We start from the raw sequence: 25,337 nt of genomic DNA, 5'->3' as shown, positions 1-25,337 counted from the left end.
TTGACATATTTAAAATGCTTGTTTGTCTGACAAACCCAAATAATTCAGGTAACTGTCATAGAAGACTAAAGCCTTTTACACACATAGCATTCAGGAACATTTCCGCCTTGCGCTTTTTGACACTTGACCTGGCAATGCCAGAATAGATGGGGGAAGGGACAGCTCAACAGTGCTTAACCCTGCAATGCTCCTGCTTGCATCCACACCACAGCCATACCAGCATTTTCCCTGTTACTAGGTCCTGAGTGGGACAGATTTCACTGCATATCGATCATTCATTCATGACCTCATGCTGGAAATGTCCCTGCACATTTCAGGTAAAGACTGATTTGTGAAAGGGGCTTAAGAAAACCATGAAATATTAACATTTGAACCAGCTAAATCTTAAAACAAAAAAAACAAAATTTTGTGGGGATATAGCCTGAAGCGCCTGACGTCGGCTCACCTTCCGCTATCTCTGCTAACTATTTTGCCGTTGCTGCATCCAGGGCTTCGCGCCGCCCAGGACGTTTGAGATTGGTTTAAAGAAATACAAACAAGCCAGAACATTTTTCCCCTATCCCAGAATAGATAAGCAGTGTAGCCAGACCATACTCCAGTGCTAACACAGCGCTGTGGAGATAGGTCTGGCAATGCGAGACCACTTGATTATAAAATGGTTGCCAATTAAACTTCTGTGGATTGACAAATCAATTAACTGACTAATCGTTTCACTTCTACTGTGTGTCTGTGGTGGTCATGCAGTGCACGAATTACAGACACTATGATACTATATGTTTTGACTTACACTTAAGTCCAACATTATTTATACAATCTATTTACGCACGAAGTCTTCGTACAAAATTGGGGCAAAAGTTTGAGCATTAGTGGTTGGAGGTCAATGGAGAGCAGTTTGAAAGGTTTTTGGTTATCAATGCAGTGCACCTTTAAAGAGGCCATGATCAATATTTTTAAAATAACGATGTATCAAATGACAATGTGAAAGGGGTCATTATCAGCCAAATCTGCAGCTCCCATCGACTTTATGAAGCTTTATAGAAGATAGTGGAGCATTTAGCAGCTAAGAAGCCAGACATTTCCTTTAGGAGTTAGTAGAGACCAAAAACAGAGCTAAAGGGATGGTGAATATTGGACTTACATTTATCAGCTGGCCAGAAACACAACTCCCAAAAATTATAATGTTGCTCCCTAACTGCTAGATGTGTAAAAAATCAACTGTTTGCTATGAAGTTTACCATATCAACTTAAAAGGCTGCCCCTTTGTCCAAAAGGTGGCTAAAAAAACCAGTTACTGCCGGTTTAAAGAGTAACGTAACACCAGGCTGAAGAGTAATGTGTAGTGCCACATCCAGCATCACTGATGCGTATGATCGAGTGTGGTCAAATATGTGCTTTACTGCACCTGTAACCACAGGTAAAAAATGTGGAATTTCTGTGGTTTCTATGGACTCAATTGTTGAAGTTAAGTTGTTATACAACTGAAATCATGTCACCTAAAGCATAAAATACACAAAGTCGACAGTGTACTTTCTGCAGGCTACAGATCATCTTCTTGCCCAATTCCAGCCACAGCTGGTAACTGATGACCTGGTTTCCTGCCACCTATCTGACACATTTTCTGGTAGCACATATGCTGCTCTGCTCTGCTCTGCTCTCTCTCTCTCTCTCTCTCTCTCTCTCTCTCTCTCTCTCTCACACTCACACACACACACACACACACACACACACACACACACACACACACACACACACGCTTTAGTCTGACAGTATAAGTAAGTCAGACTTAAAAGAAAACACACATGTGTCATAGCCGGTTGGGAATAAAATCGAGGCCACTGGGCCAGCGCTGGCGGCTTTCATTCCATTTCATATTAATGCATTGCTAGAAGCGAATCTGCTGGGACACTGAGCTCAATTAAAATCCTTAATCTGAGTGAAGAGTGTGTAGCAAAAAGGACAGAAGCTAGAACAATTTACCAAACCAAGTTAATTCACTGATTCCTAAAATGGTCAATTATATCCTGGGGCAAACGCATTGGCACAGGTGGACTTGATGCTTTGATTAGCAATACAATGTCTCCCAAGTGACTTGTGTGTCAGTGTGTGTGTTTGTTCGTTACTCCATTTATAAGGCTTTAGGTACAGGTTGTTGCCAGTGAACCTGTTGCTCTCATGTTGTTATATTAGTTCTTTTCAATTCACTCATCAGGCCTGAATGATATTGATCTCCAGGTTCCCATCATGTTGTATGAAGGATATCAGCTTTCCCTTGTGTGAGACAAACTAAAATTGTTGCTCTTTATACAGGATGAAAAATGCAACTTGGTGGGAGTTGGGAGTGATTCATTAGCCATCTGGCACAAAGACTCACTCCTATGTGTCTGTCTTTGCATGCCAGCGCACTACTGCATGGCCCTACTTTTTCTGTTCATTTGTGGTGATGTAATTAAAGTGTAATATAGTTGACACAACTGACCTGACACATGATCAAAATGCTGTTAAATAATAATTTGGGAGGTTTTAAATTTGATTTAGCAAAGAAATATCTCAATTTACAAAAACAGGCCATATAACAGGTTAGCATTAGTTTGGATCAACGGAAGTACATTTCCAGAATAAAGCCTGACAACCAGCGGGTGGTTCATCCCCTCCGCTTCAGCTCTCTGTGTTGCCGTTCTCAAAACCCCTTCGCTATGGGAAACGACAACAACTTTTGAACTAGCAAGCTATACACTGAAAATGGTTTATGTACGTTCACGGTTGTATCCAGCTAATTTAAATAGCTCATGTTACTGTATTGTGTGACATATGTGGCAGTCACATTTAATATATTGTTTGACCCTCTATGATTGTTATTTTTGGAATTCATGTTACAGTTTATGTAACTTGATGAACAGATGTTTCAACTGATTTACTAAAGTTGCTACAAGCTAAGACAATCCTCAAATTTTAGTCGTGCAATTCAAGTTAGCAAATAACTCATTGAAACTAGTTAGTAGTTAGGTAGAACCTAAAAGGATTTTGCACTTGCTTTGCACTTTGCACAAACTTAGTTATGGATTTACAAATAGATGGACCCAATCCCGGAGGTCTAGGCTCCAGGGCAGTTAGTTAGTTGTTGGTAAATTAGTCTGATCTACCTGTACATGATTGGCATTGCATGTAAACCTACCAGTAAGCACCAGTCCCACTGCACATTTGTAACCTCAAAACCTATTAAGATTAAAACGATCTCGTCAACATCATGTGTATTATACTGGGTGTTTTAAAGGACAGCTGCAGTGGTCTCAGCTCCAATTTTGCTATCATAATTTAACTGAACAAACAATAGCTTATAGTCCCAGGTGGGTTTTCTTTGGGAAAATATACACCCATCCGGTTATTCAATGACTAATAGTAAAAACATGTTTGTTTTTTTAATGTAATCCCTATTCAACAGAGCAGTATTAATGTTTCAATTAGACTTATTGTTTATGTTTTTTCCAGATTTAATTCAAAGCCATTAATGGGTTGACGCACATTACCATATGCAGAGCTGTGCTGAAATGGTGAGCAACGTGATGCTGCTGATTACTGTAGTTTTTGGTGGTGTTCTTAGTGTAGGTGGAGGTGTGTGGGAGAGGCTGCATGCTGTGCATGTAATGAATTCAGCCTCTCCAGAGCGAGTTTGGTGTAATACTGTGCAACAGTGCTTTACTTAAAGAGCCAAAGAGGAAGAGATTAGCTTCTCAGTATGAACATCAACTCGCTGCTGGACAAAGTTGAATCTGTACAGGGGCTTGTGTATAGCTGCCCTATGTATTTTATTGTCTCTTTACTGTACTGAAAGCCTTGAAAAAGTAAATATTTTTCTCTGTGCAAAATGTTATTACAATGCAGTGAATCTTTCACTCCTGCAAAAAAAAAAATGTTGTAGTCTAATTTACTGGTGGATGCACTAAAACTTCAGAACACAGTGATCATGTGCTATCATGTGCATCTGCATGGTCCCAAAGATGTCAGATGCAAATTGTTACATACAACAAATCAAGTAAACTGTATGTGTGATATTAGAAGCTGAAAGACTAGGAAAATGTTGGTTTGCATGAATATTTAGAATTCTGTTTCAGCAGGAAGACTTTTCCTGAACTAAACAAAAGAAAATGGCCTCTGTGTGTGTGTGTGTGTGTTTAGGGATGATTCATAACATGCCACAAACAGATAGAATATTTGCTTTCATATTTTACGGAGCCTCCACTGAATTGTTGAGCTCAAAGTGCAGCCTTGAACGAGCTGTGCTGCTACCTGCCTTTGTTCAGTGTGTTTGGTTTGAAGGCTATTTCCACAGACTCCCACTCCTCTGCTCCCGCTCTGTCTCAGTGTCTCTCGCTGTGTCATCTCCTTGTCTCACTCACTCACTCACTCACTCACTCACTTGTTTGCTAGCTCTATAAGTGCCACAAATTAACAGAAAGCCAAATAGAAATAATTAATTTGTGTTAATTGTTTGTCATGTTGATGAATTTACATTAATTTGATTTGGTATTCAGCCACCACTCACTGTGTTGTTATTTGTAAGTAGAAACGACATTTTTGACACACGCACCAAATGAAAACATATAAAGAGCATCAGACTATACATGCTACAGTGATTTTGAAAGACTGACATGTTATTTACAGTAGGTATGTTAATTAGGTTTCAGTCTGCTCCAATTTCAACTTTAATCTGACCGACCAACTGACCAACAAACTGACATTGCCATCCCTAGAGCCCTGTTGGCTAGAAATAACACTGAGGATGTCATGTCATCTTGATTGTGCCTGGAGGCTGACAATGTATAAATTAAAGGCTGCATTGGAATATGGAGGTGTGAAGTTAAAAAATGATGGCAATCATCAGGGTCTAAGAAAAGATGCTATTTAGCTGTATTATAAGAATTATAGCATTTTTGGAACCTTTACTCAGGGCTAAGAGTCAGCATATCTTGGCCTCAGCTGCACTGATTCGACCATTCTTGTCAAGTGTCTCTCGGCCATCTCTCAACTTTTCAGAAGTTCAACAATAAATCACTGCAGTACCCTTTTAATATTTGTGGTTCTATATAAACATTTTGTGATGAGCAACTGTGCAACTCTTAGAGAAGGTCATTTTTCCCCATAAAAGCTAGCCTAAAGACTCCTGACTCCTTAAACTTGTCACATCTCCTTCCTGATCTCCATATTTAATCATTCTCTGTTGCATCTCATTCCAGACTCTGCCACTCCCTCCTGTCCTTCAGTAATCCCGTTCCCACCTATTCTCCCACCTGACCCGTTCCACCCACACACTCACCTGCTTCCCATTTCCCCTGATTACTCTGGCAGTTTAATACCGGCCACACTCACCTGCTCTTTGCCAGATTGTTTTTTGCGTTAAAACTAAACATTCCAGCGTTGTTCTTTGTAACCTGATCTTGATCCTGACCCTGAATACTGAACCCTGTGAATCCAAAGAGAGTAGGAAAAAGTATCATTCGTATCTATTCCTACTCTGATTCCATATCAATCTAATCCATCAAGCCTCAGACTCTGATTTATGCCTACTCCCTGCCTGGTTAGTTTGTCTTACTCCGACTGTCTCTTTGGTTCTTCAATCCTTGGTTTGTTTGGAATAAATCTTTGGATTGAGATGAGAGAATTTGATGTGATTGGTCATTAATGAAGCTTGCCACGGACTCCTCAGAAGAGATACGTCTCGAAAGCCATTCCCACTCCGTATTGTACGTTCTGTCAACCTGAACAAACTGGAACGTTCCTACATATGGTCTGGGAGTGTGAACAGGTGCATGAGTTCTGGCATAAAACAACATCAATACTATCTGATGTGATAGGGTATCTAATCCTTACTGACCCGATTGTTTTGTTACTTAATGATGACTCTAAATTATACCTGCTCGAGAGACAGAGGAAGATTTGGCTAGCCGGCTCAACTGCAACCAAGAAAATGATAGCTCAGCGCTGGCTCCCCCCCCCCCCACTCACTCATTTTGTATAAAACAGTGGTTAGCATATTTTCTAGACATAGTTATGCTTGAGCTCTCTACAGCAAGGATTAACAAAGTCAAATCATCAAGTATCAACTTGGGAAAGCACAGCAGCACAAATATCAGACCTAATGACCTCAGCCCCACAAGAAGAGGAGAGTCTAGGCAAGGTGTGATTTCTGTTTGTTTGTTTTGTTTCCCTCGAGACCGCAGAGGGTGGGGGAGTGGGAGAGGGTTTTTCTTCTTGTTCAATTTGTGTTTCTCTGTTCTGTGCACCATCTGATACTACCTGGCACATATTGAGGACTTTGTTCTGTATGTCTGAATGATAAATGATGCTAATAAAAAATGTATCTAAAAAAAAAATGAAGCTTGCCACAACTGTACCTGTAAATTCAACTCAAAAAACTTACATAGCCTGCCATTATAAGCATATTTTTGGTGTTCTGTATTGCGTTGTTTTAATTTTACACATTGAGATGTTTAATTATTTAATTAGTAACGGGGCGCACTACTCAGCCAACAAATGCATACCTACACGTGCCATGGCATTCAGTCTTGACAGTAAACGTTTAAGAAAGGTCCTGAACACGTTGTTTTGGACGGTGAGCCTTCACCACTTTGAACAGCGTTTTCAGGTTTACCCACAGTAGTGTGAACGTGGCCTCACTCATTCACTCGCTCATTCTGCCTCTCTCCCTCCCACTGCTTTCAGGAGAGATTCTGCGTAGGCTCACACTTGAATTTCTGCCATGTGCTTTCTACCCCCTGCACACACACACACACACACACACACACACACACACACACACACACACACACATATACACACACACACACACACACTTACCCTCCCCCACACTTCCCAACACTGTCCAAAGATTTTAGTTAGTAAATTTGTATCTGTGTGTGTGTGTGTGTAACAGAGAGATAGAGAGAAAGCTGTAAAAAATGTGAAAATAATTATGATTTCTAGGATATTTTTCACAACTCAGTTTAAATATTACTTAGAGAATTAGCAGCAGATATTAACAATCTCAACCATGGAAATATGATCTCAACAGTGAAATCTTAAATGGTTACTGTTCACCACATTGGCTTTGTTGATATGGACTTCAATAAATGAAAAATGCTGTTTTTTGGCAGGGTTATTGCAGCACGTTTATATATCATTTCTTATAACATTATCTTTCCCTAACTGAAAGTAACATAAATCTGGATTTTTTGCCATCGCTACAGGAAACATTCACATGTGATTATATGTTGGTAAGAGATTGCTTGCCGGTTGCCTCTGTTGCTGTTTTTCATTGTTTGTGTGTGGGTGGAGGGACATCAATGTGTGCCTGGGTAGATGTGAGTAGAGATGCCTGCCAGGTGTATGTTGCTGTGCATTCTTTGTCTCTCACCATACAAGTCTGGTACACTAAATAGATATACTGTACCGCCCACTGGCTGCTCGGTCGTCTGCATGACATGAAATTAGTTTATTATTTCCCATTTTTTCGTTTCAAATGACTCCTTTCCAAAACTGTCCTTGAGTTACATTCATTTGTTGCCTTTGACCTATTTCTGTCATTACATTTGTCAAACACCACAGACAAAAACATTATTCTCAAGAAAGCAATGAGAGGATTGGTGCCAAATTACCTACTAATGGATTTTATTTATTTTAACCTAAATCTCTTTTTTTTCTTTTCAGGCCATCACAAGTAATAGCTATTTATTTAACTGTCGTAACAAAAGAATAGAAGAAAAATAACAATGTACAGTCTGCCACAGCACTACCATCAGCAATATCTCTGTATACATTGTGTGTGTGTGTGTGTGTGTGTGTGTGTGTGTGTGTGTGTGTGTGTGTGTATGTGTGTGTGTGTGTGCGCGTTGTCCATCAGGATCCTGGCCACTGCTGGTGCCCACATGAACATTCCAGTGGACCTTCGGACCCTGAGGGCAGTGCGAGTGCTGAGACCTCTTAAACTTGTCTCCGGGATCCCCAGTGAGTCAGTTACTGACCTCTAATCCTGCACTGTCAGGTTGAACAAACTGTCGTAATAATGCAAATAACAAGTCGTTAATCTTTGCGGGTCATTTTCAGGACTTTTCAGTTCACAAATCTAGTTGTTTGAGAATGTGTCTTTCAGTAATATTTATGAAATCCTCTTTGGGGAAAAAAAACTATTTGTTCCAAAAACATTCAGAAAAATAGCATTTGCTGATGCACAAACATGCTCAATCTTACTGTATGATATTGTCCATCCATGTGTTTGTACATCATTTCAAGGTTGATTTCTGGGCCCTTTTTCAGATTAAAACCTATACATATAGCATTGATACTTGGGTCTTTTTTATATTTGTCTCAGTTTTATATTTGTCATTCATTTTTAAATATTTGTTTTAATCTATTAAGTGTATTTCACATTTTCACAAATTTTTCCAAACTATTCCTCAAATTAAATAGTTATACATCATTGTTTTGGATTTATTCCTCTTATTTCATATGGACTCACTGTAAACTGGAATGATTTCAGGATACAGTCTGGAGAATTTTATTTTTTACTTTATACAAACATTAATTGTGCATTTTTAAAGTCCACCAAATCTCCAAATTTGAGAGCATGTAAGTTTTATAAATATCATAGTATGAAGACTGCATTCTGTTTTGTTAATCTTGAGGCAGTAGAAAAGCAAAACTCATGGCAGAGTTGGAGGCTACTGGATAGGCTCTCTTTAATCTTTTAATTTGAGTTTTGGTAGAACAGGACTAGCTTTTATGGATATATCATGTTAGGAAAACACAATTCACATACAATTTAAAATGATTAACTTTAAGTCAATGTAGCATCAAGTCTTCATGAGGTGATTTTCTTTTGCTTGTTTGTTTTCTACAAAAGGGAGAGAGCACTGACAAATGCATTTCATTTACATTCATGTAAAGTAAAATACTGTGGTGTTATCCTTGAACAGGATGTATTTCTCTTTGTGAATACTTCAAGGCCTGCAGATTGTGCTGAAGTCCATCATGAAGGCCATGATCCCGCTGCTCCAGATTGGCCTTCTCTTGTTCTTTGCCATCCTCATGTTTGCCATCATTGGTCTGGAGTTCTACAGCGGGAAGCTTCACCAGACCTGCTTGCCATCTGTCGAAATCCTCGGTACGTCTCTTTCTGTTGTAAAAAAAAAAAGAGTGCAGTCCACTCTCCACATACATTTTTTTTATATATTAACTAATATTAATTTCCTGTTTATACAGTGTGAAACTAAATAGTAAGACACAAAGGAACAAGCTTTGGATTCAGTCCTAAGTTAAACCTAGATAAGATGAAATCAAAAGACATCTCCAAAATTTGAAGGACAAATGTTGCAGGATTATTGTAAACCATGTTTTGCTATCAGTCTCTCAAAGTTAGAATAAAGGGGTGTCTTCACACCTGCTTTTATCATGATACTAATGCCTTTAGAGGATTATTGTCACACTTTGTTTGTTGGATTTTATAACAATACTAATACTAACGCATTTAGAGAATTATTTTCACACTGATTGGTACATCAAATGTGTGGTTTGCTCAATGTTCTCAACTGAAAACTGAAACTGAGGCTTTCATAGATTACAGTAGCAGTGAGCTCAGATGTATTAATAGAGTTGTTGCTGGCTAATTTAGCTACTGCTTAATTAGTCAACAACTACTCTGTAATCACGCGCCACACCATAGCATTTACTGTCATCGCCCTGCAACTCAGAGTGGATTCCGATATAAAACCTGAATAAGTATAAACAACGTTTAGAGCAGGGGAAATATTTACATCTTTCCCTTACATTTTTAAATGTTTAAAGATTCCCTCCAAACATGTTTTAAGACATATCAAAAATACGTGCATCTACTGCTTCACCCTCATTGAAAAAATTCAAAATGCAAATATTTTTCAAATGTTTAACTACTGGATTCAAGTTGTCACATCACACTTGTGTAAGTTGTGTACTGGACCAATGACATGATAATGTGATGTCACAAAATTAATTTATGATATATTTGCTATTGACACAGAATGCATAATGTGCAATTAAGGGCTTATTTAGTTGTATAGTTAAAGCATGAGCAATACCATTTAAAAACGAGATTAAAACTGTGAAAATGAAAGAATTGTGATAATGGTTGTACGGTGTGCAAAAAAAATGTGAATTAAGTGTTTCCTTAAAGCAACAGTTATCTTAAGCTCATTCATAAACATGTTATGTCTTGTTTGCTTGATCACTACTAAAACCAAAGTGTAAAAAAAAAAAAAAGTTCTGGGAGAGATATAATAAATGGTTGGGAAAAAAAACAGGACATGACTCGGTTGTGAGTCGTTTGCTTTACTATTTTATTTTGTAGACAATGAGACTGTCGACTCGACAGAGTTGGCGTTCGCCTGTGGAGTGAGGAAGTGTCCAGAGAAGTACGACTGCAACGACACCTGGATTGGACCCAACGACGGCATCACGCAGTTCGACAACATCCTGTTTGCTGTACTCACAGTATTCCAGTGTATCACCATGGAGGGATGGACAGCCGTTCTCTATAATGTGAGCTTCAGTTCTGCGGAAACAAATGAACCACAGAGCATCACACAGTTGTTGTAAATGTGTATTAACATGAATGTGTTTCAGACCAACGACGCCTTGGGTACCACATGGAACTGGATGTACTTCATTCCCCTCATCATTATTGGCTCGTTCTTTGTGCTGAACCTGGTGTTGGGAGTCCTGTCGGGGTGAGTGTGAACCTCTCTACATGTATAACACTGGTGTTTGTCTCTATTATGCATTATGTTTTGAATGCTTCCCTTTTCAGAGAATTTGCCAAAGAAAGGGAGAGGGTGGAGAACAGGCGGGCCTTCATGAAGCTACGCCGCCAGCAACAGGTGGAAAGAGAACTGAACGGCTACCGAGCCTGGATAGACAGGGCAGGTACTGGGCAGCAGAACAACTTCACATCTGCAGACACAATCTTGTTGTTTAATTATGTGGAGGTTTACAGTAACAGAGAGGCTTATAGTGAGTGAGTGAGCAGGCAGGCTTCAGTGGTTATGGGAGAGTTTCTCTCATCACCCGAACTACCTCTAAATGCAACTAATGAGCAGTGCTGTCAGTCCCACTTTATGCATTTTGAATTCAGGTGTTTTTCTGCTGTCATTATTAAAAGCTTTGTTCACAACAGACGAAACGTGATGTGTAAAAGCATTCCAAAATGTTTAGAACCTCTCTTATTTGGCTTTTTCAGATTTGTTTTGTTTCAATTTAAACATGTACAAAGCTGTAAAAACATTTTAAAGGAATAGTTCTTTATTTTGGGAAATACCCTTTTATTCACTTTCCTGCTACAAGTTGGATGAGAAGATTGATCCCACTTTCATATCTGTTCATTAGATAGGAAGCTGAAGGCAGGTGTCAACAATTAGTCTGGCACATAAGCCCTGTAAAGCCTCAACTTGTTGTTGATACAGTTCGGTTTTTGTACACAACAACAAGATATAACATGTTAATAAGTGAGTTTTAATGGTGCTGGTAGGTGGATTTGGTTGCCGTTGGGCAGAGCTAGGCTAGCTGTTTCCATGCTAAGCTAAGCTAACTGGCTACTGGCTGCAGTTTTATGTTTAACAGACAGACATGAACGTGGTATCAATATTCTCATCTAACTCTGAAAAGGCAAGAAAGTGAATAAGCATATTTCCCAAAATGTCAAACTATGACAAACTGAATTTCATTTTATACACACAGTAGAGTAGCTTTTTTCAATTGCACGAACGCACGCACGCAGGCACACACACACACACACACACACACACACACACACACACACACACACACACACACACACACACACACACAGTGGTGTAATGGCAATCTACATTGCTAGTCTCCCACGCAAGTAGAAGGTGAGAAAAAGGTGATACTGACTCACTGACTTAAATTTGTGTGCACGCGCATTGGTGTGTGTGTTTGTGTGTTTACTTGCGTGTGTGCGTGTGTGTGTGTGTGTGTGAGAGAGAGAGAGAGAGCTGTGGTGCATATTTATGTGTGCATGGATGTGGGTGAGTGTGGGAAGAGAGCGAGAAAAGGGAGAGCGAGATATTGCCAGAATGTAAGAGAGAATAAGAGTTCTTTCTCTGAAGAAGGTCATAGTGGCCTCTCAAAGCAGCATTTACATCGGTTTGGCCTCAGTTCCTGTAGACATTTGCAGACATCCTAACGAATACAACCCTGCAATGTATATTTCCACGTGTGATGATTTAAATTGTGCCTTAATGAAAACAAGTTAGTCTGTGTATAACCTCCAGTTTTATTTTATTACAGAGGAGGTAATGCTTGCAGAGGAGAATAAAAGTTCTGGGAGATCGCCGTTAGATGGTGAGTTCTCATACGTTAGAATAATCACATCTAATTACACATGGATCTGCAATTATTACATATTATATGACAGACACAAAATATGCTGTCTGATTGGATTAACTGCTGTGTGTTTTAACCGTATATCCAAACATGTCAAATGTAGTTCTGGTCGAGTTTATCCATCTCTGTACTGTAAGTCATTGTGTAAGCTGCAGGTAACCATAGCAACAATACAAATGCTTGATTTAACATTAGACAACATCAGACCAGCAGTCTCCCTCTTTATATTTTCAACTTTTATTCATGCCAACTGCACAGATTAAATCCTGCAAATCGCTTTTCATACAGCATGTGAACAAATAGGAATTAAAAAAGGTTCCCAACGGACATTATAAAATAGGCAGAAGAATGAAATTAAAGTTATAAACTAAGGAATGATTAGATTGATGAGTGAGAAGTGGGGGCGAGCGTCCCTCGAGCTTTCTCCTTTAATTGATTGTTCATTAGTTCAGGCATCGGTGGTAAAATAAGTTTTAAAATCCTTCACTAATTCATCCTGTGAGAGACCTGATATCATTACACTTTTCAACAGTGCTTGCCACCTCTTTTACATTATATTACATGTCATTTAGCTGACGCTTTTATCCAAGGCGACTTACAATTGCTATATATGTCAGAGGTCGCACGCCTCTGGAGCAACTAGGGGTTAAGTGTCTTGCTCAGGGACACATCGGTTGATGTTCCCACTGTGATGATCACAGTGGGAATCGAACCCACCTGGGTATTCCACACCAAAGGCATGTGTCATATCCACTGCGCCACCACCACCTCTTCCTTTCATGCTTGAAGTGCCAAATATCGTTTGAGCATTGTAGGTCTCTCTGTAACGGTCCTGTGATCTTTGAGTAAAGCCATAAACGAATGTTAAAAAGCCATGACTGCAGCCGATAGATCAACCCAGCAATGTTAGGTACTTAACCAGGGGTTAAACTGATCACAAACCGCCTCTTGCTCGTTTACTAAGTGGCCATGGTATTAGGGTGCTAAATTCATGAATTGTGACCCATGTGAATAAATTCAATGCACTGTTCTATCCACAGAGTCAATTTGCTTTCATAACTGCAGATAACAGGAAAGTGTAAAAACTCTGTAAAGCCTACTCACTGTTGGGCAGACCTTTTTAGTTTACCAAGAGTGATCATTTATTTTGTTGTTTTCATTTTCATTTGAAATATATTGAAATGTTTATAACCTTGAGTTTTTGTGGAACATTTTTAGTGCTAAAGAGAGCGAGTAAGAAGACTGGTGCACGGAGAGGAGCGCCAGGGGACGAGAAGTATACGGACATGTCTACTGCCAGTGAGTAAAGGACTTTACTCACTGCCTTTAGAGCAGGCTTCTTTTCTTGGTGTATATTTCGCCTACGTATTACCACTTCCTCACCCTCCTGCACTTCTCTCTTTCCCTCCTGTGATTCTCCCTCTTTCTCCCTCAGGCATGTCGCGATCAAGGATGAACTTCCGCAGCGGCCGGCGAGGCCCCGCTGCCTACCTGCGGCGTAAAGAGCGCATGTTACGCATCTCCATCCGCCGCATGGTGAAGACAGACACTTTCTACCTGATGGTGCTCAGTCTGGTGGCTCTCAACACCATCTGTGTGGCCATCGTCCACCACAACCAGCCCGACTGGCTGACCATCTTCCTCTGTGGGTTTTAGATCTGAATGGTTGTGCTGTTTTTTTAATTGACATTTTTCTATGATTTACTGCTTGTTATAATAAATCAGGTTATGTCTGATGAATGCATTGGCAGACCGTTTCCTCTCTCTTCTTTGAGCTAATTGCTTTTTTGTTTCCTCACCTCTAGACTATGCAGAGTTTGTTTTCCTGGGGCTGTTTTTGGCTGAGATGTTTTTGAAAATGTATGGTCTGGGTTTCCGGCTCTACTTCCATTCATCTTTCAACTGCTTTGACTGTGGGGTGAGGTCCTTTAACCCTCATACTGACTCCATATTACACAAAAAAAAGAAAACAATGTTTGTTTTATGTTGCAAATGTAAAAGTTACATTTCTAGTGCAAAATTAGGAATTTGGGTTATCCTAATTAACTGATAAATGTGTTTAATTATTACTCAAACTTTTTTTTGTATTAACAGAATATAAATCAGCAAGTTACAAACATATAAACACATGTCTATGCTGACATGTTTTGCAGGTTATTGTCGGCAGCATCTTTGAGGTGGTTTGGGGCTTCTTCAGGCCTGGCATGTCATTTGGGATCAGCGTACTGAGGGCACTGAGACTTCTGAGAATTTTCAAGATTACCAAGTAAGTGGGACAACCAAAAGCACAGCATTCCAGCGAAATAAGGCCTGGGTTGTAGTATATCTGTGTCTATATTTCCACTGTTCAAAAACGACAACATTTTTTATTTATTTTTTCTGTCAGATACTGGGCCTCTCTCAGGAACCTGGTTGTGTCCCTCATGAGCTCCATGAAGTCCATTATCAGCCTGCTTTTTCTTCTCTTTCTCTTCGTTGTGGTGTTTGCTCTGCTGGGGATGCAGCTTTTTGGAGGAAGGTGAGTAAAAGACTTCAAGGACACTAAAGCTGACATCCTCGCTGCTTCAATTATCAAGGACAGCTTTTCTTAGAATATTTTTTTTATCTACATGTCTGATCATGCCACAGTTTAAAATGGTAGCTACACACCCTGCAAACTGAACAGCAGTTTTTTTCAATGATGAAGAGGAGAGGAAATGACATGTCCGGATGAAAATAGCTCTGCATCCTCCTCCTCATCTTCCTCCTCCTATTCTTCCTAGGTCATATCTGACCCTGCTTTCTATCTGCCTTCCCTCTAGGTTCATCTTTGAAGATTACACTCCCACCAACTTTGACACGTTTCCAGCTGCCATCATGACAGTGTTTCAGGTTTGGCTCCCACAGATCCCCTCATTCTGCCTGCTCTCCATGACACATTGCACCCTGGGATATTTCTCACCCCAGGCGCAGATTAAACAACTCTGCTCACTCGCTCTCCACCCCCTGCCTCCGCTATCATCCCACACATCCATGCACACATATGCGCACATGAATATCAGACAAGTGAATCCCCATCAGATATGCTACAAAACCAACCGCACTGTGAAAGACTGTTTTGATCAGCACACATAGTAATTACGTATCTCGCTGCCATTTTTAATACCATATCTTGAACTGGTTTGCAGACAGAGAATATGTCTCCAGCTTCATGTATTTTTAGGCCGATCAAATATGAGCAATGCAATTATATATGCTAAATACTCGGTGTGTTTGCCTACAGATTCTGACTGGTGAGGACTGGAACGAGGTGATGTATAATGGGATTCGCTCGCAGGGTGGAGTGCAGTATGGAATGTGGTCATCGATCTACTTCATAGTGCTCACCCTGTTTGGAAACTGTATCCTTATTGAACCTTCAACAAGTGGGCAGAGAGCTCCTATGTAGCGTATAAGTCTGTACACAGTCAGTGGTAGAAGAACTACTCAGATCCTTTACTTGAGTAAAAGCAGTTGCGTACTACTGCAGTGTAAGAGTACTCCATCACAAGAAAATGTTCTGCATTCAAAATGTTACTTCAGTTAAAATATAGAGCACAATATACTGTCAAAAGTAAAAGTACTCAAAATGCCCTTTTAGAATTATATATTATTTTACTGTATTATTGTTGCTGCTGCGTAGATTTAATGTTTAATGCTAGTTTTGAATATTTTATATACTGCTGGGACGCTAAATTCATAGCATCACATCATATTTTATGTAGTGATTACATGCCTTGTAAGAAAAATCTTTAGTTCATCATTTTGGGAAAGACACGTATTTGCTGTCTTGCGGAGTTAGGTGAGAAGACTGATACCACTCTAATGTTTGTAAGGTGAGCTGCTGCTTAGCTTAACTTAGCATCAAGACTGAAAATTTAATTTAGATTCTTTTGCCATGCAAACTCAAAATCTGTTTTTAACAGTATGCATGCATGTATGAAAGGGAGAAGGCAGGACAAACAATAATAGGTTCCCACAGTTTGGTGTGTTTGTGCTTAACTGCCTTCACGACAGATACACTGCTGAACGTCTTTTTGGCCATCGCTGTGGATAATCTGGCCAACGCACAGGAACTGACAAAGGTTTGAACTGTTTTTACCTCTGTTATGGCAGTTTAACCAATTCAATATATTTATTCATACAGCACACACCTTCAATGATGTATGTTACAGGTGTAATATTTGATAGATGTATATAGTTCTGGTGTTCCAGTAAGTGCTCATTAAATGTGCATGTTCATTTTGTCTTTATCAGGATGAAGAGGAGGAGGAGGAGTTCTTCAACCAGAGATATGCCAGAGGCAGAGATGGCCTGATATCTGAGTAAGTTAACGAGCTAACAAAGTGAGCGTTCTAGGATGATATACTCTCAAGTAGTTCTTAGTCGTGAGTGTGTGACTGTTTCTCAGATCAGCTCTCCTCTTGAGCAAATGGAAAATTCAGATTGGGCTGAAAACATGTCATGATTCTTTTAAATTATTTTGTCTTTTTGCAGCAGATGCAAGTAGTACAATCAAGCTTAGATTTGTACAATACGAATGCTTGTGGGAGAACTGGTGGTGTTCCTGAATGCGATCATCATGCTACTTCTGTTATTGGAGAGAAGTTGTGTAAAAAATCAATTAGGTATTGCCAATAAGATCGATATTTCCACAATGTCTTCAACTGTGGACTCTCTGAGAACCAGTTAAAGGTGTAGCTGGTGAATGCTTAATCTGCTCCGCAGTGCCTCCAGTTGCATGGTGAATGCAGTTCAGTTAGAAAGGCATGTTTAAGGCATTGATGGCACAATCATGAATGTTTATTGAATGTGTCTACTTTAAAAGCATGACCTCTGAGAGACTGATTTTGCAGCATAACTGAACCTCCTTCTATAACCGTCTCAGCCTTTGAGTGGTGATAAGCCGGCTCTTTAGTTAATGAGATTCTTCACTGACCTCCTTCCGATGACCTATTTTATGTTTACTTTATCAGTTTATTTGTCAGGGACAATACATATAAGCATTGTTACATCTGAATTGTAATCGATGCAATGTATGTGGGACTTCTAGCCGTAGGCTAATTTGCAGTCCTTGTCCCTGTTACCTGGTGGCTTTCCCACAGGTCCAATGATCCATTAAGTCAGGAGGAGGGCAGTAGGTAGTTTTTGGGAACTGTGGGAAGTCTCAGTGTGTCGCTCTACTGGGAGGAGTCACATTTTGGAGTGTGTCAGATTTTTACTTACGTAGTATGACTCTGTCTGATCAGTGTCAGTTATTGCATGTTTTACACCATTAACAACAAACTCTGGGTATTTCCATTACTAGCTAGATTTTCAAAAAAAAATGTATATGATTACAGATTGATGAATGTGTTTTTCCTGCTTATCAGGTGAATCTTTATTTGTAGTTTATAACATGAACAATGAACAATTCAGGCTTAATCTTTGGAAAATCTAACCCACAAGGCAAATTAGGGCAATTGTGAAAAATCATTTGAAATTTCTTGGTTTGCTTTTCTGCAATGAAATCAAAATGACCTTTTCACAGATGTAAACATAAACATTCTAAATGGCCCAAGGTTGATTTCCTGTTGCAGTGTGTCATGTGAATGACATCAACTGACAGGAAGTTAACAAGGGGCCAGCCTATTGCCTAGCAATGGAATTCCATTGAAAAGGTCTATATCCTCAAGTATTGAATGTTGGAGCTTCCCAAAAAACCTGATAACACCAACAATAAAGTGTTTTTAAAACGATTTCTAATTTGCAACTGCACTACCAAAAGACATTTAATGAACAAATAAATGTTCACTGTGAATAATTACTTATTCCAAGTGTTTAAAGTCTCTGCAAGCTGATTTGTATACCATATCTAAATGGGGGGACACCAGTACCTACTTCAAGGCAGGAAATCAAACATTTATATTACTGCAGGCAATAATACGAATGTTTACGTGATTACACATGCAAAATCCCTGGTGAAGTTATGGTGGGCCCTTCAAACTCCCTAAAATCATGTAATAATGATCACAATAAACTTTTATTTTGCGTAGCACGTTTCTTCACAAAGTTACAAACTGCATTTCAGACAAAAGACAAACAATATAGACTTTTTAACTCCATAAAGTGAGAGAAAAGGCAACTAACACCTACGTGCAGTGACGGGTAACTGACTCTATAGCTGTGACACTGAATGTATCATTTGTCTGTTACATATTTGAATGTTAGTCTTGTATGTGTTGCAGCTATCAAGACCCTGATTCTGATGTGTATTACAGGCTTTTGCTGGTTCCATCACATTGTCTTGTTTTATGCCTGTTATGTGGCACTGACCAAAATGTTGTGTATTTTGACATTCTGTCAGCTTTCGAATCGATTTGAACCTTAAACCTTAAAGTGCTCATATTATGCTTTTCCCCCTTTCCTTTATTGTGTTATATATCTTTTTGTGCACGTTATAGGTTTACAAAGTGAAAAAGCCCAAAGTCCACCCCAAAGGGACTTACCATCTTCCAGAGAAAACACTGTTCACAAACTGCTCCAAACAGCTCTATTGTAGTCCACTCTGTAACTAAAACCATAGACTGTATATAGAATGGACCAACAGACCCCGTTGCTCTGGACGGAGACCAGTGAAGGATATTAGAAGCACTTTTCCGGTGAGCGCTGAGCGTTACTGCGCAGCCTCCAACTGAGCTCGAAGACGTAGATGTGACGTGAGCAACCTGTCTGAAAGTTGTAAGTCTTCTGGTAGCTGTGCCAAGACAAATCTCAATCATTCCCAATCTTGCAGAGACGGAGAGCGTAGGTATATGTAAGGAGATAACATGGACACAGGCTAATTACTGCTAACTAAAATGCTAGTTAACATTAGTAATTAAACTTAAACAGCTAATGTAAGTCAAAACTGCCTGCGAGCTTCTCCTGTACTATACGGTAATTCCTATACTATGCGTAAGTAAGTCGCGTGGTTATGACATAATCGTTAGCCTATTTTTACAAAAATGTCTGCTACGGAGCCATAACTTGAGATACAAGGTAATGGAGCCTTTTATACATTGTCGTGTTTCTTTAGAAATAAACAATGGACAAATAAAGTCTTTAAACGCTTCAGATATAAAGTTAGTCGCTGTCAAAGTGACGTCAAAATGAATGGCAGTCAATGGAATGCTAACGTCGGGTGATCGTTTTGTAGCATCAAAATGGCGCCATAGGAGGTTCGAGCTCTGAAGCGAAGCTTACCCCCTTGGCTAAAACGGAGAGCTCAACACACAGGGTGAAAAGAGGAGCTGCAGCAATGTGCAGTACAACAAATATATGGTGTTTTCTGAAAATTAAACCACATAAACCTATTCTGGTACAACCTCTAAATACAATTATGAACCTGAAAATGAGCATAATATGAGCACTTTAAAGTAAGAAAATATTTAATGTTAATGGGCATACAATTGAATGCTCCCATGACATTATTAATCTTAAAGAACTGATTTCAGTCTCTTCTTAACCTGTGTAAACTGGATAACCTTTGTGTAAACTTTGTGTCCCCTTTACACACTTTGTTCTGTGTCACAACAAATGTTCTATGTATGTTGTAAAACACTAATGTCTTGTTTTCAAAAAATCATTCATTGATTACATGGACAACAAAAGAATCTGAATACCAGTAAGTATAATTGTATGCATCTCTGTCTCATAGAATTTCTCCCTTGAGTTTTCCTACTCAATTATTGAGATTATTTTCTACACTCTGTACTTAAATCCTGCACCTTGCCTTTTTCGTTCTTGTGGTTTTTGTTCTTTTTATCAATCCTTACCTCTCAGGTATCTTCTTTTTTTCTTTTTTTGGATGTTTTTGTATTTTTTTTTTAGCTTAAAGTATTTTGCATATTTTTCCATGGGAATTGTTTTGTGTTACTGATTAACTAACATTATAAATTCACAGAAAAGGTCTGTCCTTTTCTTGCAGCTTTTATTTGATTTGTTTAAATATACTTTTATATAACTGGTATGCTAAAGTCTTGATGTTTCTTGTCACCAATTCCTTAAATTCGGGCCTGTTGCTGCCCCATATTGATATGAAATATATTGTGGTCTTTAGTGGGAGGAGAAGGCCCTACCTATACAGGAAACGAGCCATCCACCGAGGCCGACCAAACTTCCCAGATGAGCCCGAGGACAAGACAGGGGCCCCAGACGAACAGCCCCTCAATGGCTCTAACGCCTTTGTCAGCCGCCGCGAGAGGAGGAGAAAGGTTCACATGTCAGTGTGGGAGCAGAGAGCCAACCAGCTACGCAAACGGCGCCAGATGGCAAGCAGAGAGGAGCTGTTTGCAAGCCCTACAGAGGACACCGTTGAAACTCCTACCATACCCCACCTCGCCGAGCCCAGCCCGACTCACCTGCCTGAGTCTCCCATGTCTGTGGGGATGCCCATCCCCGAGCCCCCGATGTCCATCACCATCCCCATCCCTGAGCCTCCGACGGCTGAGCCTCTAGTAAACCTGAGCGAGGAGAAAACTGGAGGAGCTAACCACCGGACCACAGGCGGAGGCAGGCACAGGATGGCCCGCAAGTTCAGACCTAGTCAGGGGCCAGACGAAGGGGCAAGACACAGGCGGCACCGTCACCGCGATGCTCGCGCTGAAGCCAAGAGTCTGGACTGCACCCAGGCACCACATGAGGTGCCCCAAGTCAGACGGTCGCACAGCCAGGAGAGGAAGATACTGGATGAGAAGGAAGAGAAGGATGACAGAGAGGAGAGAGAAAAAGCAGAGGAAGAAGGAGGGTCAGTCCAAGAAGATGGTGGAACATGCATCATCAACCCATACGCAGAAGTTGGAGAAGACTGTCGAAGGTAAGGCTGTTCTCATGTATTAGTTGATGAGGAAGAGGGATTATAAGGTTAAATACTATCTCATGAACTGAAGCATATTTTTACCCTTGTATTTTATCCCTTTTCTTGTTGTAAGTAAAAGCCATTTTAACTGGAATGTTTATTTGTCATTGGATATTTTCTCCTGAGAGAGAATTGCACCTTGTTAAACATTATTCACATGCCCATATGTGCATTGAAAAAGTTATTAGCTGAGAAGAGATCCCTTCATGGAGATGGGGAGCAACGTCCACTGTCTACCTTTAACGCAAAAATGCATTCCCACAGTAATTAAGTAAGTGGAATTATATGAAGTTTAAGAAGTTTGGGTTAGACAAATCAAGTGTGTATTTTTTCCAAAGTCTTTCTAGTTCCCTCTAGTTTCCTCTTTTGAATTCCTCCTTAAAAAGAGTTAACTTATCTAAGGTTAACTTAACTTTCAAAGACATCCATTTTTTTTACTCCTAGGCCTCATATTGCTTCACTTGAACTTTGGAAAGCATTTTTACACAGAACGAGGGCTGTGGATTTTGTCCCACATCTCTTCTATTAGGAAGAGAATAGAATCCCATTAGGAAGGGATTTCTTTACAGCCAGTATAGAGAAGACGAACAATTACAGCAACCAATATGTCTTGAAATGTACATATTGGTATTTGAGTGATGTTTTAAGGGAAAGACTTGAAAATATGTTGACCTCTACAGCCACGTTGAGGCTGTACAGTGCTACTTTGCGCTCAGTGCTAACAAAAGCATGTTAACACGCTCACTGTGACAGTAGGCTCGTTCGAGATGAACTGTGCCTCGCCTGTAAAGTGGACGAGAGCAGGCGGCAGTAGCAGCAGGGGGCAGTGACAAAAATCCACTGTCAAGTCGGACAGTTTCCAGACGATTCCAGCAGTCTTCATGCTGAACACGAAGTCACAGAAACACTGTGGTTGGATTCCGATTCAATAAAATTTGATCAGACCCATATATCAGCTTGTACACAGTCTCCAGTTGTTTTGATTATGACAGAGTAGCTCTCAAAATGCTCTACATGCGATCTGTTGCTGATTTTAATTAACAACACACTGTAGATGATCTGTAATCTGAACAGATTTAGTCTCTCTGACTTCTAAACCTAACTATCAGCCACACAACGTGGTTTGTACAGAATAAACCTTTAAATCAGACAAATAGCAGTTAAAATCCCTCCAATTCAAAATCAATAAAAAGTTTATATAAAACGTCATCATGTTGAGTCGATTCTGAACCAATCATCTGATAGATCAGCTGAGAGGCCGGCGTTTCCCAGCATGCCCTGGGTCCGCCTGGGTCTTGCAGTCGGTGAAAAGCAACTGCGCTGCCTGCGTCTCAGAACTGCGGCCGCCTTGTTCTCGTTGCCCACGTGTGCATGACGTCAGAGCAAGTCGGGCGGCAATCGCCGGTGATTGATTCTGCGCAGACCTGGCTCATCTCGAACGAGCCTAGTGCTGATGTTAAGCAGATTGAATGTTTACCATGTGTTCATCATCTTAGTTTAGCGTGTTAGCATGCTAACATTTTCTGATTAGCACTAAACACAAAGTGCAGCTGAGGTTGATGGGATTGTCGCTTGTTATGCAGGTTTTTCATCATAAACCAAAGTGCTGGACAAATTATAATTTTGACCAGATAAAAGGTTAAGGGGTCACAAATCATCCTGAGGGGAACATGAATGTCAGCACCAAATTTCTTGTCAATACATTTAATAGTAGCTGAAACATTGCCTATATATCCAAATATCTATAGAGCGAGCATAGCTAAAAACTCTCTTGAGGGGAAAGATAATTGTACAACAAGAAAAGGGTGATACAAATACAGTATACTTGAGTTCAGAATACAAAAGCTTTTGCACAGGATTTCCACGACATATCTATGTGTTGTTGTTGCACTGATTTAATTTCAGTGATCTTTTCTTCTTTATTTCAGGGACATTCCCGATCCTCCTCAGTGTGAGCAGATGCTGGACTGTACCTGGTCAGAGCAGGGTGAAGGCGGGCACTCAGACCAAAACATCCCAGTGGAGCCCGCCTTAGAGGCCACAGAGTTCAGTGTGAGGGCCATCGAGTCTGAGAGCCGCCCGGTCTCCATTAAACGTGACAAGTCCAACCTGGTGGGAAGCGTGGCCATCGAAATGTCTGCACAACCGCTGCTTGTGCTCTCGCCCATGACAGGTAGCACTGTGATCATTTTTAACTGCAGTCGCACTCCTTTACTGTGCATCATACTGTAGGTTTTAGTGTTGGTATCACATTGGATCACCATGTGTAGGTGTTTGACATCTGGTTAGAGTGTGAGTCTTTTTTTTTTTTCTTCTTTTTTTTTTTTTTACTGAATCCATTGTGCTGGTGACTCACATTGTTCTTTCTTCATCATAGCTGTCTATGAACAGCTAAAGCATTTTGTTCTATCCTCTCGGACCTCTGTCTGGGTTTTAGTGAACAGTAAAGAGTTGGAGGCATACCACTCTGAACAGACAGACAAAGAGGACGACACAGAGAAGGACGAGGACGAGGACGAGGAGGAGGACGAGGACGAGGAGGAACCTCCGATTCCTCCCAAACCTGTAGCTCCAGATAGCATGTTCATCTTTAAGGCCTCCAACCCGTAAGATGCTACAAAATCCACTACATTTTGTGACTGATTATAAAAAGTCTTTGTCTCCTGTGGGCACTCTTTCTTCAACCAACAATTAACATCTCCCCCTTTTGTTGATCTGCAGTATCAGGAGGATCTGTCACTATATGGTCACTATGCGCTACTTTGAGATGACCATTCTCCTCGTGATCGTGGCGAGCAGCATTGCACTGGCTGCTGAGGACCCCGTGTGTACCAATTCAGACCGAAACAAGGTGAGATCGAAATACATCTCTCCTAAAGTGTCTATAGTTTTATTCATGATCCATACTTGGATGTTGGATGATCAATTTGATGTCAAAAGAAAACTCTTACCAGGTGCAAAAAGATGATACAGCAGTGCTTTACAGGTGCGTTAGAAAGATCTGGTAGACTAAAGGCGGGGGGAAGATAAGATCCTTTTATTGTCATAATATTACAATGAATACAACGAAATTACAAGTGACCCTCCCAGCGGTGCTTAGAATAAAACTATATTGCACACATCCACGTATAATATTAGACAACCACACTTTTTCAACATTCATCATAAAACAATAGCAAGTAGTTGCGATAATAAATATATTGCAGTTATTAATAGAAATAAAGATATAATATTGCAAACATCAATAAAATGGATTGTAAAAACACTAATAAGAAATGTGAATATGGGTGCAGAGACGTTATGTGTGTAGATTTAGAGTCTGTATTGCTTTTGGAAAGAAACTTTACGTTAGTCTGTTGGTTTGTGTTCTGATGGACCTGTAGCGTCTCCCTGAGGGCAGGAGATCAAAGAGATGGTGGCCAGGGTGACAACTGTCTTTAACAATGTTTTTTTGCTCTGGAAAGGTAGCGGGTGTGTGCAATGTCCTGTGCTCATTACAAAGTAGTTTGTACAAACATGTCGGCCACGTCTGCAGGCAAAAGTGCTAATAGCTTTTTCCGAATGGCCACACTCAAATTGTTCAAATGTGGATAACGGCTCACACTTTTAGGACAGTCTCTCCTTGAAGGCATTCATAGTGTTGCAATTGTTTGTGCATATAAAAAGTGACAGATAGTAATCGTGTGAAGAACCAGAAAAACTTTACACTGCTGGCTAATCACTGCATTAGGTGGGTGTGAATGTCTGATTGTCGGTTCGGGAAAGGGTACAAGTTTGACATGGGGGGGTTTCAGATGCTGTTTAATTATCTAAAAATAAAGCACCTCATTTGAAACATACTGACACCTTAGAAAAGCAGTGGGTGTCTGAAGTGCCAACTGATTTATTTTTCACAAGACTAAAAAAAGAATGAATGGGAAATATGAACTTACTCATTCTGAAATACTACTAGCTTTAAGGTTTACTGTTTGATCTCAAGTTGACATAACACTGTCAGCAAGAATGTGTCGTG

The 25,337-nt window shown here is 40.1% G+C and overlaps 1 protein-coding gene across 1 annotated transcript in view; it reads left to right on the top strand.

Moving 5' to 3' along the window:
• Positions 1–25,337, top strand: part of cacna1eb (calcium channel, voltage-dependent, R type, alpha 1E subunit b) — a 50,811-nt gene that overhangs the window by 9,180 nt on the left and 16,294 nt on the right. Inside the window, exons 4-22 of the mRNA XM_078264455.1 lie at positions 7,895–7,998; positions 8,996–9,154; positions 10,373–10,563; positions 10,648–10,751; positions 10,832–10,947; positions 12,334–12,387; positions 13,648–13,728; positions 13,865–14,074; positions 14,235–14,347; positions 14,583–14,695; positions 14,816–14,947; positions 15,231–15,300; positions 15,692–15,809; positions 16,465–16,532; positions 16,705–16,772; positions 20,528–21,283; positions 23,254–23,498; positions 23,763–23,931; positions 24,047–24,176. Coding sequence (XP_078120581.1) covers positions 7,895–7,998; positions 8,996–9,154; positions 10,373–10,563; positions 10,648–10,751; positions 10,832–10,947; positions 12,334–12,387; positions 13,648–13,728; positions 13,865–14,074; positions 14,235–14,347; positions 14,583–14,695; positions 14,816–14,947; positions 15,231–15,300; positions 15,692–15,809; positions 16,465–16,532; positions 16,705–16,772; positions 20,528–21,283; positions 23,254–23,498; positions 23,763–23,931; positions 24,047–24,176 — 3,001 coding nt within the window. The remainder of the gene's footprint in view (positions 1–7,894; positions 7,999–8,995; positions 9,155–10,372; positions 10,564–10,647; positions 10,752–10,831; positions 10,948–12,333; positions 12,388–13,647; positions 13,729–13,864; positions 14,075–14,234; positions 14,348–14,582; positions 14,696–14,815; positions 14,948–15,230; positions 15,301–15,691; positions 15,810–16,464; positions 16,533–16,704; positions 16,773–20,527; positions 21,284–23,253; positions 23,499–23,762; positions 23,932–24,046; positions 24,177–25,337) is intronic.

The sequence above is a fragment of the Sander vitreus genome, chromosome 12 (assembly GCF_031162955.1).
Source record: "Sander vitreus isolate 19-12246 chromosome 12, sanVit1, whole genome shotgun sequence".
NCBI lineage: Eukaryota > Metazoa > Chordata > Actinopteri > Perciformes > Percidae > Sander > Sander vitreus.
This window is presented reverse-complemented; position numbering and strand designations above follow the sequence as displayed.